The sequence below is a fragment of the Schistocerca serialis genome, chromosome 7 (assembly GCF_023864345.2).
Source record: "Schistocerca serialis cubense isolate TAMUIC-IGC-003099 chromosome 7, iqSchSeri2.2, whole genome shotgun sequence".
In the NCBI taxonomy this organism is placed as follows: Eukaryota; Metazoa; Arthropoda; class Insecta; order Orthoptera; family Acrididae; genus Schistocerca; species Schistocerca serialis.
Window position 1 is genome coordinate 565,175,139 of NC_064644.1, and position 16,211 is coordinate 565,191,349.

At 50.9% G+C, this 16,211-nt stretch overlaps 1 protein-coding gene across 1 annotated transcript in view; it reads left to right on the forward strand.

The window, feature by feature from the left end:
- The window catches only part of LOC126413251 (filaggrin-like), a 60,297-nt gene extending 44,397 nt beyond the window's left edge, over positions 1-15,900 (forward strand). Inside the window, exon 4 of the mRNA XM_050083152.1 lies at positions 10,534-15,900. Within this exon, the coding sequence (XP_049939109.1) occupies positions 10,534-15,900 (5,367 nt within the window). The remainder of the gene's footprint in view (positions 1-10,533) is intronic.
- The last annotated feature ends 311 nt before the right edge of the window (positions 15,901-16,211 follow it).

A 16,211-nucleotide genomic window follows, 5' to 3' on the forward strand; every position in this document is an offset into this window, starting at 1 on the left:
TCATTAGCGCCCGGTCTGTGACTTACGAAAAGGTAAAAAAAAACTAAACTGGAAACCAGCAGCAATGGGAGCGAAACTCAAAGTGGGGAAACTAAACAGCAGGAAAACACCAAATGCCCGAAAATAACAAGGGAAGGGGTACCATCCTTGGGAAACTGACAAAGGTCACGGAGCAGGCAGGTCCAGGGCCGGAGCCAAGGCGGTGCTGTACCGCAAGTTGCCAAGAAAGTTTTAGGAAAGCGGAAGGAAAGAGAATGGAGCAGTTGACGGAAGCGGACTCCCGGTGGTAGTAAGGAGGCAGGGCGACCTGCATACCCTAAATCCAACGAGAAGTCCAAAAAAGAAATGTCATGGGCCGGATTAGCAGGCATGGAAGACAGATGGCTAGCGTAACCACTCACGACAGCTCGCCGATTGGACAGCAGAGGTTCAGCAGTCTCAACAAAGGCTTTCCACAGGGATGGTGTAAAAAGCTCCAGACACTAAACATAATCCACAAGAATAGACGGCCGAGCAGAGGAGTAAACTATGCTTCCATTGTCAAATTTCGAGCTCACTAAGGCGCTAGAGAGGCGGAGAAGGACCACTCGGTCCGCTACCCAGGAGGTACCATTCAGGACACGGAGGGTGTTGAAGGATCGCAGACAGCGAGCCGAAAGGTAGGAAACGTGGGAGGACCAGCACAGTTTTCTGTCATACATACGACCAAAGAATTTAGCGACGTCCAAAAACGGAAGGTTGACAGGTCCTAGATGTAAGGAAGGCGGAAGAAACTCCGTACGACGCCAAAAATTAACACAAACGGTCTTACTGGGAGAAAAGCGGAAGCCTGTTTCGATGCTCCAAGAGCGGAGGCGATCGAGACATCCTTGAAGACGCCGCTCAAGAAGGCTGGTCCGTTGAGAGCTATAACAGATCGCAAAATCGTCCACAAAGAGGGAGCCAATCCATAATTGCATTTATGGCAATGGCAAACAGTAAAACACTCAGCATGGAGCCCTGGGGTAGCCCGTTTTCTTGGGAGAAAGTACGCGAGAAAGTAGTGTTCAACCGCACTATAGATGTGCGCTCTGCCATAAATTCACGAAGAAAGAGGCAGCTGACATCGAAAGCCCAAAGACAGCAGTGTGCGGAGGATGCCCGTCCTTCAACATGTATCGTATGCTCTCTCCAGATCAAAAAATATTGCTAATGTTTGGTGTTTCCTGAGAAAAGTTTTCATCATACAAGTGGAGAGAGCAACAAGATGGTCAACTGCAGAACGATGCTTTCGGAAACCGCATTGTGCAGGTGTTAAAAAGACTTCGGGACTCCAGGCATCAGGCTAAACGGCAATTCACCATACGCTCCAAAACCTTACATACACTACTAGTGAGAGAAATGGGGCGATAGCTAGAGGGGAGATGTTTGTCCTTTCCAGGTTTGGGAACAGGAACGACGATAGGTTCCCGCCATCGTCTGGGTAAAGTACTGTTGGTCCCAATTGGATTACAAATGTGAAGGAGGTAACGCAGACTATGGGTTGATAAATGCAGCAACATTTGGACGTGAATACCAGCCGGTCCTGGGGCGGAGGAGCGAGAAGAAGAGAGTGCGTGTTGGAGTTCCCGCATGGAGAAAACACTATTATAGCTTTAGCGATTTTGAGAGGAGAAAGCAAGAGGTTGCACGTTTCTTCGGGAGAGAAGCTGGTGGGTAATGTGAAAAGCTCGAAATCTCAGCAAAGTGAGCCCAGAGACCGGGGAGAAACGAGGCGCGCCAAATAACCGTCGAATCAGACTCCAAACTTCCGAGGAGGGAGTGAAGGTGTTACATGAGCTAGTAAGGAAGTCCCAGCTTGCCTTCTTGCTATCGCGCATGACGTGACGGCACCGCGCATGGAACTGCTTATAGCGGAACAGTTGGCCGACGTAGGATGATGGCAGAAAACGCGAAGAGCACGTCGCCGCTCACAAATTGCGCCACGACATGCCTCATTCCACCAAGGAACGGGGGGGGGGGGGGGGGGCAAATCGTGGGCGTGGAATGGAACGTTCTGCAGCGGTAAGGGTAACTGATGTGAGATTCCATTCCACCTCACAAGTGGGGAAATCCTGCTCTTCGAAGGTCGCCAGGGAGGAGCGAAGCCGCCAGTCAGCCTTAGTAAGCTGACATTTGGGCGTGTACAAGGGTGGGGTAGGAATCAGCAAACGGATAGCACATGGAAAATAGCGTCTCGAGTAGGCGTCAAGGAGACGGACCGCTCAAGATGAGGGGCAAGCTGGGCAGTGCACGAGGGTAGTGCACGAGGGTAGTTCCTAATGGGAATAGGTGTGCAAGGAGCCGGAAAGTTTAGTAGGTGCTCCAATCTTAAGGCAGAAGAGGTTAAGATGGTCAAGAAGGTCAGCATCTCAGATTCTGGAAGAAGCCCAAAGAGGATGATGTGTCAGAGTAGCAGAAAAGGGCGAGGTAGCTACCCAATACGCTCAATGAAGTCTGCCCTGGTGACAGCGAAGGACAGAGCAACAAAGAAGGTACAAAAAGAAAAATTCAGGTGGGGGAAATAAAAGACGATTTGTAACAGCTTGAAGATACATAGTTAGGGAGATGTGTTGACTGTTAAGGTCATCCTGTATGACCAGCACGACGGACCCATGAGATGGAATGCCGACCACAGGCGAAGGTCAAAACTAATCGGTAAGAAATGAAATTGCGTTTCCTGAGAGCAGAGGCAATGGGACACTGCGATGAAGCAGCTGTAAATGTTCGTGGGACTGGAGGCCGCGTACGTTCCATTGGAGGGGAGTCATGATCAAGAGATGCAGGGGTGTCACCTCAGCGGCTGCCGAGTGACAGCTGAGGAAGAGTCGCTACTATATCTCTCAGAAGCATAAGGATCCTGCTGCACGGAGTCCACAGAATCGTCATCTTGCTTGTACAGTCTGTTGTGGAGTTCAACGCTGAGAAACATTTGTTAGTGCACACTGGCGACATGGAGGACAGCTGGGCTAACATATTACGTGGTGACACCACCGAAGAACATTTTCGAGTTGGTGAAGGACAAGGCCATTTGCCTTTGGTGGACTACATCGAGCCTATCCAGTTAGAGGAAGACTCGGGTGGTGTTTCGTGAAGACGTGCTCCATCCCTCCAGCCAGAGTACTACTCCTGTCCTTTCTGGCGTACCGGTTGTGTAGCTGGTGGCTTCACCCCTTGAGGCGAGAGCGACTGCTTGTTGCACAGCTGGAGGGGAGGATGGCGATGCTACCATGACACTGGGCTATTTCACAATCTTGACGTTTAATTGGAGGTCACATGCCTGCGTGGCCATGTCCTTCATGGATCGAGGGGTAACAAGGACAGAACTGTAAGTACCAGACGGGAGAACGAAGGCTTTGCGACTATCCAGTAACTTGCGAGAACTGGGTAAGGCAATTTTTCCTTTACTGGATGTGTTGGGCAGCCCGCTAATCAAGATACATGGGACAATCCCGACAGGAGGCGGCATGGTCGCCGTTGAAGTTGTCACAGCAGGGAGAAGGAGGTGGACAATCGCCCTCATGCACATGCCCACCACAGATCACACATTTAGCTGCCTGTCAAGATGTTCTGGTGTGGCTGAAACGATGACACTGGTAGCATCGCATCGGGTTCGGAATGTATGGCCGGACTGTGATAATTTCATAGCCTGCTTTGATCTTTGATAGAAGCACCACTCCATCGAAGGTGAAGAAAAGTGCAGGTGGTCATTAGATGATGAACGGCAATGACACCCTGATCAGAGAGGGAAGATTGTATTTCGACCTGGGTTGGACCGTCGAGCAGCCTGGTGTAAATTACACCATGGGGAAAATTCGAAGTTCTATGGGCGTAGACACAAACAGGGTAACTGTGGAGAAGCGAGGCAGCAAGCAGTAGTTGTGCTTGACAATCAAATGTGTTCTCCAAAAGCAATGTGCCATTCCATAAACGAGAGCTGGATTTCACACGTTCAGGAATTACACCTTTCTGAATAATAAACGGGTTTACCGTGGGGAAGGACTGACCGTCTTCAATACGTGAGACCCCTAGGAACCGTGGTGCAGCGGGAATGATCTGGGAATCATTACCTTCATTACTTTTACGTTCCGCTGACGTTGATTGGGAAGATGATTGACCTATTGCGAGAACATCCGCCATGGTTGCCAGCATCTCCGATGGCGCACTCCTAACTGTGGGCCCCTTCAACACGGGGCGCACCCACCTTAGGTGATTGTTCACACCTCAGGTACACCTCCAGAACATCTGACAGAGGGTCCGATCTGGAGTTGGCTGAGCTGCAGCCCTCCAAATCACCCATCCGCAGGGCTGGCCTGTCCCAGCGGGTACGTGAGAGCTCTAGCTGTCGACCTAGGGCTGGGAATTACATGTTACCCAGCTGCATCGGCCGCATGGGCCATCCTTCAGGAGCGCACAGCGAGAAAGATGAGAAAGAGGAATCTCAAATGCCGAAGTGGAGGAACGAGAGGAGAAGGGAAACCAAGAAAGGAAAAGGGAACGGGAACGAAAAAACAAAGCTGAGACTTCTTACGTCAGCGACAGAATGCAGAACATTCCCAGTAACACCCCAGACATGTTATCCAGGGCAGGAGAAAAAGAATAGGAAGGATTGATATGCAGCACGGTCTGGAAAAAATGCTGCAAAGGCTGGGGCCGCGTGGTAGCCAAGCACGAACCTGTGGGGTTGTGTGGTGGTAGCTGCTGTTTGTGTGCCTGGCGCTACCCTAGGATCCCCTATTGTATACTAGTTCTGCAAGGTTCGCAGGAGAGCTTCTGTAAAGTTTGGAAGGTAGGAGACGAGGTACTGGCAGAAGTAAAGCGGTGAGGACGGGGCGTGAGTCGTGCTTGGGTGGCTCAGTTGGGAGAGCACTTGCCTGCTAAAGGCATAGGTCCCGTCAGACAGATTTTATCTGCCAGGAAGTTTCATATCAGCGCACACTCCACTGCAGAGTGAAAATCTCATTCTGTATACTAAAATAGTTTTAGTGTGGTAGCCGTAGTGACTGAAGGAGTAGTAATATGTGCTGCCACAGAACAGATGCAAGACGTCGCAGTAATCACCACATGGTAACCACAGTATATTTCAGGAGGAAAAAAAAAAAATTGAAGATAATTCGTAAAAGTCAAGAGCATTCTAGGTTTATTTAGAATATTAACAAATGATTCAGAATGTTCTAATATACTCTATAAATAAGCGTCGTAGAATATCGTGCAGCATTATTTAAACATTCGAATACGTTACAGTCCTCCAGAAACTCTGTTTCAAAATCTTTAGGTATTCGTGACCGTTATAGAAACGTCTGGACATTCCTACAATGAACTGGAATATATTCGAGCATTGTGGATTGTCCTTGGTGTTCTGTGAATGTATGGTTAAGTGCCTGACAATACTCATTGTGAAATAAGGAGCACTTGAGCATTTTTATTCTTCAGACCACTTAAGTGAACATTCGACAGTATCTTCGTAAAAATTACGTTCATACGAATTCTATTTCGCGAATTTTCTGAGTCATTAGTTCTCAGAGAACATAGGATTAAACAACCAAGCGAAGCTCTTCTTTAGATGTTGGTGTAAGAAAGACAGTACATTTTATTTTCCAGGTGGGAGATCTCATCAGCAGTAAGTGGCACATTTGCCTAAAATGGAAAAGAGATGTAGCCGATTTTGTGACATATTTCATATTTCAAGTTTCCAATCAGGGGAAATCATTTCTTGCGTTTTCATCGGTTTTTGGAGTTCCACAGTGCGTGTTGATAGTCCTTTGCTTGTATAGTATAGTGTAGTTTTCCACTATCTTCAGTATGGATAGGGATTGAGTTCAGATGCGAGCTCAGTTCGTGACACTTCGCTCTCAGCTCCAGACTTACCACCCACTCGACCACGTTTGAGGAGTCAATTTTAGTGCGAGTGGTAACATCAGGTCTTTGCAGGCAGCGGAAGACTCCCAGGGGCCGCACCCTAGGCCTCGCTGGTTTGCCTGTGAGCCACAGACGGCACCTGAAACATGCCTGTCAGCGTCCTCAGACAGATGCAATTGCATGTCTTGTTTCAGAGGAAACCCTTCGGCCCCCAAGATCTGGGCAGACACTCCAGGTGGAATGACATACTTGGGAGCTCCAATGTTAGGCGCATTATGGGGCCCCTAAGGAACATTGCACATTGGATATCTTCCCATCCTTGGCAGCACTCATGTGCATACCGGTTTGAATCATTCCAGATGTGGAACGGGCCTTCCTAGGGCCATGAAGAGCACAGGGTGCAGCCAGCTGCAACTAGTGGGTCAAGTCAGTACCAATGATGTGAGTCACTGGATTGTAAGAGGTTCTCCCCGGTTTACAGCAGCTATCAGAAGTGGTAAGGACTAGTAGCCTTGCTTGTGAGGCGGAAACAGAGCTCACCATTGTACCAGAGATCCGCAGTCGGTCCTGTCGATTACGCTGCAGTGCCGAATGGAGGGTCTGAATCAGAAGGTCAGTCGGTTCTGCGACAGTCTAGGCTGCATATTCCTCGTCTTACACCGTACGGTGGTAGGGTTTCGGGTTTCATCGAATAAGCCAGGAGTCCACTACATGCAGGTGGCGACTACGCGGTAGCAGGGGCTGTGTTGAGTGGACTGGGCGGTTTTTTAGGTTACAGGATCTCGGGAAAAGGAAAACAGGGTTTTAGTCATAAAGGATGCAGGCCAAACAAAAGAAAAACATATACAGGAAAAATTGGTGTAACAATTGTAAAATGTAGGTGTGTTGGTTAAGTACCAGAGCTCCAAAGGCTAATAGAAAACACCTATGCTCAAATAGTTATAGACACAGAAAGCTGGCTAAAGCAGGGGGTAAGTTCAGCCGGAATTTTTAGGGAACACCTAACTGTGTTCAGAAATGATATGCTAAATACAGATGGCGGTGGCGTTTATTGCTTTTAGAAGTACCTCTACCTTGTTCCAAAACTGAAGTACATAGTTCCTGTGAATTGGCATGGGTAGCGGTCATTCTTGGCCATCGGAATAAAATAATTTTCTGATCTGGGTTGAGACGTCGGTAAAAGCATCCAGATGCTAAAAGGTTCGAAGCACACTTCAGTTTACTTTAGACCTTATAATTTCATGTGCCGGATACGTGATTGTAATTGGAGTCACCGAAACATCCGAAATTGCGCTAAACGCGTTCTCTAAAAATCGTTTGCAGCCATTAGTAAAAGTTTGTGAAACCCGCTTGACCTCTTTGCAACAACTAATCTTAAGACAATAAAGAGCATCAAAACGTATACAGGGATTAGTGAGAGCAGGGTTATTGTATCGAGTGTAAATACCGCAACTCTCAAATCCACAAAAAATAAACTAAAAATATATGCTAAAAATTCTGATAAAAATTCACTTCGCGTCTTCCTTAGCAACTGAGATTTACAGCAAATAAGTTAACAAAATACCCTATGTCTCTGTCGACACTACCTTGAATTCGGGCCACATCTGGTCTGCACTTACTCTCCAGTCCTTTCAAATTAACAAAGCTGATCCTCCATGGCACAAAAAATAGGTCAGAACACTGTTGATGTAACAACGAAAAAGAATGCAAATTGGAAAGAACGTTAAATCCCGAGGATTGGCAATCTTATACAGAAGCTCGAAGTGTAGTATGGACTTCAGTCTGAGATGCTTACAGTGGTTTCATTGTGGAAACTGGATTTTCTGGCAGGTCTCGAGACAAAGATATTCTGGTCATATGTATATATTAGCATGAGAGACAATCGCGGCCTTCTCTGCACAGTAACAATTGAAACACTATGTATGACAGTGCTGCTAAAGCAGATCTGCTAAACAAAGCCTTCCGACATTTCCAAACCAAATACGACGAAGTAAATATTGCGGAACTGGAGTCAGGAACAGCTGCCACCATGAGTAACTTAGTAGATATCCTGAGCGTAGTGAAGCAACTTAATAAAATCATGCCTTTCAGTCCAGGTTGTTAAGTGATTTAAGGACGGAGGTATTGCAGCAGCAGTCTCTGTGAAGAGACTAATTGGTATTGAATCATATACAACTATTTACTCGACGAGAAACAGCTTTTTACTAATATGAAGTGTTGAGTGCTATTGACAAGGAATTTGCAATTATTTACTTAATTACAGGTTTCCAGAAGGCTTTTGACACCGTAATTCTATGCTTCTGCAATGTCTCAGGTATGTAACTGGACTGCGACCTCTGAAAGGAAATCACGAATCCATAGTAATATATAGTAATGTATAGCATTCCCCAAGGTAGTGTTATAGAGAAGGAACAGCAGAGGACCTGGAGGCAGGAGAGAGTCTGAACAGCCATCTTAGGCTCCTTACTAGACGATGAACGACAGCGTGATCTGCAAGGTCAACAGAAGCTCCAAACAAATTGCAGTAAGATTTAGGAGAGGTATCTTCATAGTGCGGAAAGTGGCTATTAACTCTAAATAACGAGAAGTTTAGGGTCTTCACCTGAGTGCTGAAAGAAATCCATTAAAATTCGGCTACATTACGAATCGAACATGTGTACAAGCCACAAACTCACCTAAATACCTAGGAATTACAATTATGATCAACTTAAATCGGAATGAACCTGTGGAAAATAAAACTCAAATCTACTAAAGCTAGTGCCTACACTACGATTGTCTGTTCTCATTTGGAGTACTGCTGCACGGTGTGTGATCCTGATCACGTAGGATTAACGGAATACATCGAGAATGTTTGAAGAAGCGCAGCACGTTTCGTATTATCCCGAATTAGGATGCGATGTGGACATCATTAAAACTGCTTCTCATTGTGGCAGGACCCTTCCAAAAAATTTCCGTCTCCAACTCTCTCCTCATGCGAAAATAATGATGGTCTGTCTCCTAATGTAGGTTAGCCTGAACGTAACAAATTAAGCGAAATCAGAGTTTGCGCAGAAAGAAAGAATTTTGTTTTTCTGTGCACTGTTGTAGAGTGGAATAGAGAATTATTGTGAAGGTGGTTCCATGAACCCTCTGCCAAGCACTATAGTGTGGTATGTAGGGTATACTTTCAGACGAAAAGCGAAATTATTAGCTATCGTAAAATCTCATTCGTGTACGGGACAATGACATGTTACAGCGCTCGGTGAAATATACTGCGCCCCACATCCGGTGCTGTCTGAAAACGGTGAACAAACCAGGGACTGGCAGGAACTTTAATTTCCGCTGTCCCAGCGGCGGCTTTGACCTGCACGGCCACAAGCAAACTCGTTCGCGTGGGAAAGAAAACATCCGACCGGAGTGCTGACTGGTTACATGGCAACCACAGCAGAAGCGCTCTGTTCTCCATACCACTACTTGCCACGGCCGCCGCTATATAACTAGCAGCGCAGGTTCTTGTAGCATCGGTCAGGACGGGCAGAGGACTGATGCTATGTTGGTACTTTCGGTGATACTACTGAAGCACTAACATATCTCTCCACATTTGTCGCGCCATACAGGCATTAACAGCTCTTTTCTTACTCTACTCCCCACATCCACCAATTTTTATGTACATTCGCGTTGTAGACTTTAAAGCTCTTTGAAGAACTGGTAACAGTAAGACCGATTTGAGGCGAAAGATTGACAGCTCCCAGTTACTTCTCAGTGATTATGAAAAGAAATCGCTCAAAATGATGAATGTCAAACTTCCCCAGCTCAGGTCTCAAGATCACAAAGATGAAAATCCGGTTCGTCTGATTGTTAGTAACATGACACCACAATGCTATTAATTAAACAAGTTACTTAATTATTGAACGTGTACAACGATTTAGGTTTATTATATTGGGGTCAATAACAGTGCTGAGCTAGCGAATATAATTAAGGATATACATATACCAATTAATGCAACATTAGCACCCGTAGATATAAAAAATCTTTAATAATGTCAATATTTCTTTTATTGGGACATTGCAGTACTAATCTTGTTAATCGAGAGGAGATTGCGTCTACAGTAGAGTGTACAGAACTAATTGAACTCTTAGATTTTGTTTTAGCTTACAATTTTTTTTACCTTAAATGATAAATTTTATCATCAAAAGGACAGGCTTGGGATGGGTAATAGCCTAGCTCGCACTTTAGCAGACGTTTCTATCAATGATTTCGAATGTAATTTTTTTTGCGAAGTATCCACAACTGAAAGATCAAACGATTTATTACAAACGGTATGTCGATGACATTTTATTACTGACAGGTGACACCAGTGAGGTCAACACTTTCACCCAAGCAATAGGTAGCATGCACCCTAAAATAGCTTGTCCCACTGAAATAGAAGATGGTGCAATTAGCTACCTCGATCTCACTATTAAAAAAGTTAATAATAAACAGAAGTTTTCGATTTTTAGGAAACCAACTTGAACAGACAGTATCATCGATGCCAGTTCATGCCATCCCCCAGATACAAAAAAGCTTTCTTTTCTTCCATGGTTCAGCGGCTCCTTCATCTACCTTTAGACGAAAACGAAATACGTAAAGAACTTAGCATTTTAAAGCGGATTGCATTAGCTAACGGCTTATCTACAGGCGACGTCACGCGCACCCCCGGCAGGCCGAAGAAACGACGGCACCCACAACAGGCCGAAGAAACGACGGCACCCACAACAGGCCAAAGAAACGGCGGCACCCACAACAGGCCAAAGAAACGGCGGCACCCACAACAGGCCAAAGAAACGGCGGCACCCACAACAGGCCAAAGAAACGGCGGCACCCACAACAGGCCAAAGAAACGGCGGCACCCACAACAGGCCAAAGAAACGGCGGCACCCACAACAGGCCAAAGAAACGGCGGCACCCACAACAGGCCAAAGAAACGGCGGCACCCACAACAGGCCAAAGAAACGGCGGCACCCACAACAGGCCAAAGAAACGGCGGCACCCACAACAGGCCAAAGAAACGGCGGCACCCACAACAGGCCAAAGAAACGGCGGCACCCACAACAGGCCAAAGAAACGGCGGCACCCACAACAGGCCAAAGAAACGGCGGCACCCACAACAGGCCAAAGAAACGGCGGCACCCACAACAGGCCAAAGAAACGGCGGCACCCACAACAGGCCAAAGAAACGGCGGCACCCACAACAGGCCAAAGAAACGGCGGCACCCACAACAGGCCAAAGAAACGGCGGCACCCACAACAGGCCAAAGAAACGGCGGCACCCACAACAGGCCAAAGAAACGGCGGCACCCACAACAGGCCAAAGAAACGGCGGCACCCACAACAGGCCAAAGAAACGGCGGCACCCACAACAGGCCAAAGAAACGGCGGCACCCACAACAGGCCAAAGAAACGGCGGCACCCACAACAGGCCAAAGAAACGGCGGCACCCACAACAGGCCAAAGAAACGGCGGCACCCACAACAGGCCAAAGAAACGGCGGCACCCACAACAGGCCAAAGAAACGGCGGCACCCACAACAGGCCAAAGAAACGGCGGCACCCACAACAGGCCAAAGAAACGGCGGCACCCACAACAGGCCAAAGAAACGGCGGCACCCACAACAGGCCAAAGAAACGCCGGCACCCACAACAGGCCAAAGAAACGCCGGCACCCACAACAGGCCAAAGAAACGGCGGCACCCACAACAGGCCAAAGAAACGCCGGCACCCACAACAGGCCAAAGAAACGCCGGCACCCACAACAGGCCAAAGAAACGCCGGCACCCACAACAGGCCAAAGAAACGCCGGCACCCACAACAGGCCAAAGAAACGGCGGCACCCACAACAGGCCAAAGAAACGGCGGCACCCACAACAGGCCAAAGAAACGGCGGCACCCACAACAGGCCAAAGAAACGGCGGCACCCACAACAGGCCAAAGAAACGGCGGCACCCACAACAGGCCAAAGAAACGGCGGCACCCACAACAGGCCAAAGAAACGGCGGCACCCACAACAGGCCAAAGAAACGCCGGCACCCACAACAGGCCAAAGAAACGCCGGCACCCACAACAGGCCAAAGAAACGCCGGCACCCACAACAGGCCAAAGAAACGGCGGCACCCACAACAGGCCAAAGAAACGGCGGCACCCACAACAGGCCAAAGAAACGGCGGCACCCACAACAGGCCAAAGAAACGGCGGCACCCACAACAGGCCAAAGAAACGGCGGCACCCACAACAGGCCAAAGAAACGGCGGCACCCACAACAGGCCAAAGAAACGGCGGCACCCACAACAGGCCAAAGAAACGGCGGCACCCACAACAGGCCAAAGAAACGGCGGCACCCACAACAGGCCAAAGAAACGGCGGCACCCACAACAGGCCAAAGAAACGGCGGCACCCACAACAGGCCAAAGAAACGGCGGCACCCACAACAGGCCAAAGAAACGGCGGCACCCACAACAGGCCAAAGAAACGGCGGCACCCACAACAGGCCAAAGAAACGGCGGCACCCACAACAGGCCAAAGAAACGGCGGCACCCACAACAGGCCAAAGAAACGGCGGCACCCACAACAGGCCAAAGAAACGGCGGCACCCACAACAGGCCAAAGAAACGGCGGCACCCACAACAGGCCAAAGAAACGGCGGCACCCACAACAGGCCAAAGAAACGGCGGCACCCACAACAGGCCAAAGAAACGCCGGCACCCACAACAGGCCAAAGAAACGCCGGCACCCACAACAGGCCAAAGAAACGCCGGCACCCACAACAGGCCAAAGAAACGCCGGCACCCACAACAGGCCAAAGAAACGCCGGCACCCACAACAGGCCAAAGAAACGCCGGCACCCACAACAGGCCAAAGAAACGCCGGCACCCACAACAGGCCAAAGAAACGCCGGCACCCACAACAGGCCAAAGAAACGGCCGGCACCCACAACAGGCCAAAGAAACGGCGGCACCCACAACAGGCCAAAGAAACGGCGGCACCCACAACAGGCCAAAGAAACGGCGGCACCCACAACAGGCCAAAGAAACGGCGGCACCCACAACAGGCCAAAGAAACGGCGGCACCCACAACAGGCCAAAGAAACGGCGGCACCCACAACAGGCCAAAGAAACGGCGGCACCCACAACAGGCCAAAGAAACGGCGGCACCCACAACAGGCCAAAGAAACGCCGGCACCCACAACAGGCCAAAGAAACGCCGGCACCCACAACAGGCCAAAGAAACGCCGGCACCCACAACAGGCCAAAGAAACGCCGGCACCCACAACAGGCCAAAGAAACGGCCGGCACCCACAACAGGCCAAAGAAACGGCGGCACCCACAACAGGCCAAAGAAACGGCGGCACCCACAACAGGCCAAAGAAACGGCGGCACCCACAACAGGCCAAAGAAACGGCGGCACCCACAACAGGCCAAAGAAACGGCGGCACCCACAACAGGCCAAAGAAACGGCGGCACCCACAACAGGCCAAAGAAACGCCGGCACCCACAACAGGCCAAAGAAACGGCGGCACCCACAACAGGCCAAAGAAACGGCGGCACCCACAACAGGCCAAAGAAACGGCGGCACCCACAACAGGCCAAAGAAACGGCGGCACCCACAACAGGCCAAAGAAACGGCGGCACCCACAACAGGCCAAAGAAACGGCGGCACCCACAACAGGCCAAAGAAACGGCGGCACCCACAACAGGCCAAAGAAACGCCGGCACCCACAACAGGCCAAAGAAACGGCCGGCACCCACAACAGGCCAAAGAAACGGCGGCACCCACAACAGGCCAAAGAAACGGCGGCACCCACAACAGGCCAAAGAAACGGCGGCACCCACAACAGGCCAAAGAAACGGCGGCACCCACAACAGGCCAAAGAAACGCCGGCACCCACAACAGGCCAAAGAAACGCCGGCACCCACAACAGGCCAACGACAACAGGCCAAAGAAACGCCGGCACCCACAACAGGCCAAAGAAACGCCGGCACCCACAACAGGCCAAAGAAACGGCGGCACCCACAACAGGCCAAAGAAACGGCGGCACCCACAACAGGCCAAAGAAACGGCGGCACCCACAACAGGCCAAAGAAACGGCGGCACCCACAACAGGCCAAAGAAACGGCGGCACCCACAACAGGCCAAAGAAACGGCGGCACCCACAACAGGCCAAAGAAACGGCGGCACCCACAACAGGCCAAAGAAACGGCGGCACCCACAACAGGCCAAAGAAACGGCGGCACCCACAACAGGCCAAAGAAACGGCGGCACCCACAACAGGCCAAAGAAACGGCGGCACCCACAACAGGCCAAAGAAACGGCGGCACCCACAACAGGCCAAAGAAACGGCGGCACCCACAACAGGCCAAAGAAACGGCGGCACCCACAACAGGCCAAAGAAACGGCGGCACCCACAACAGGCCAAAGAAACGGCGGCACCCACAACAGGCCAAAGAAACGGCGGCACCCACAACAGGCCAAAGAAACGGCGGCACCCACAACAGGCCAAAGAAACGGCGGCACCCACAACAGGCCAAAGAAACGGCGGCACCCACAACAGGCCAAAGAAACGGCGGCACCCACAACAGGCCAAAGAAACGGCGGCACCCACAACAGGCCAAAGAAACGGCGGCACCCACAACAGGCCAAAGAAACGGCGGCACCCACAACAGGCCAAAGAAACGGCGGCACCCACAACAGGCCAAAGAAACGCCGGCACCCACAACAGGCCAAAGAAACGCCGGCACCCACAACAGGCCAAAGAAACGCCGGCACCCACAACAGGCCAAAGAAACGCCGGCACCCACAACAGGCCAAAGAAACGCCGGCACCCACAACAGGCCAAAGAAACGCCGGCACCCACAACAGGCCAAAGAAACGCCGGCACCCACAACAGGCCAAAGAAACGCCGGCACCCACAACAGGCCAAAGAAACGCCGGCACCCACAACAGGCCAAAGAAACGCCGGCACCCACAACAGGCCAAAGAAACGCCGGCACCCACAACAGGCCAAAGAAACGCCGGCACCCACAACAGGCCAAAGAAACGCCGGCACCCACAACAGGCCAAAGAAACGCCGGCACCCACAACAGGCCAAAGAAACGCCGGCACCCACAACAGGCCAAAGAAACGCCGGCACCCACAACAGGCCAAAGAAACGCCGGCACCCACAACAGGCCAAAGAAACGCCGGCACCCACAACAGGCCAAAGAAACGCCGGCACCCACAACAGGCCAAAGAAACGCCGGCACCCACAACAGGCCAAAGAAACGCCGGCACCCACAACAGGCCAAAGAAACGCCGGCACCCACAACAGGCCAAAGAAACGCCGGCACCCACAACAGGCCAAAGAAACGCCGGCACCCACAACAGGCCAAAGAAACGCCGGCACCCACAACAGGCCAAAGAAACGCCGGCACCCACAACAGGCCAAAGAAACGCCGGCACCCACAACAGGCCAAAGAAACGCCGGCACCCACAACAGGCCAAAGAAACGCCGGCACCCACAACAGGCCAAAGAAACGCCGGCACCCACAACAGGCCAAAGAAACGCCGGCACCCACAACAGGCCAAAGAAACGCCGGCACCCACAACAGGCCAAAGAAACGCCGGCACCCACAACAGGCCAAAGAAACGCCGGCACCCACAACAGGCCAAAGAAACGCCGGCACCCACAACAGGCCAAAGAAACGCCGGCACCCACAACAGGCCAAAGAAACGCCGGCACCCACAACAGGCCAAAGAAACGCCGGCACCCACAACAGGCCAAAGAAACGCCGGCACCCACAACAGGCCAAAGAAACGCCGGCACCCACAACAGGCCAAAGAAACGCCGGCACCCACAACAGGCCAAAGAAACGCCGGCACCCACAACAGGCCAAAGAAACGCCGGCACCCACAACAGGCCAAAGAAACGCCGGCACCCACAACAGGCCAAAGAAACGGCGGCACCCACAACAGGCTAAAGAAACGGCGGCACCCACAACAGGCTAAAGAAACGACGGCACCCACAACTGGCTAAAGAAACGACGGCACCCACAACAGGCTAAAGAAACGACGGCACCCACAACAGGCTAAAGAAACGACGGCACCCACAACAGGCTAAAGAAACGACGGCACCCACAACAGGCTAAAGAAACGACGGCACCCACAACAGGCTAAAGAAACGACGGCACCCACAACAGGCTAAAGAAACGACGGCACCCACAACAGGCTAAAGAAACGACGGCACCCACAACAGGCTAAAGAAACGACGGCACCCACAACAGGCTAAAGAAACGACGGCACCCACAACAGGCTAAAGAAACGACGGCACCCACAACAGGCTAAAGA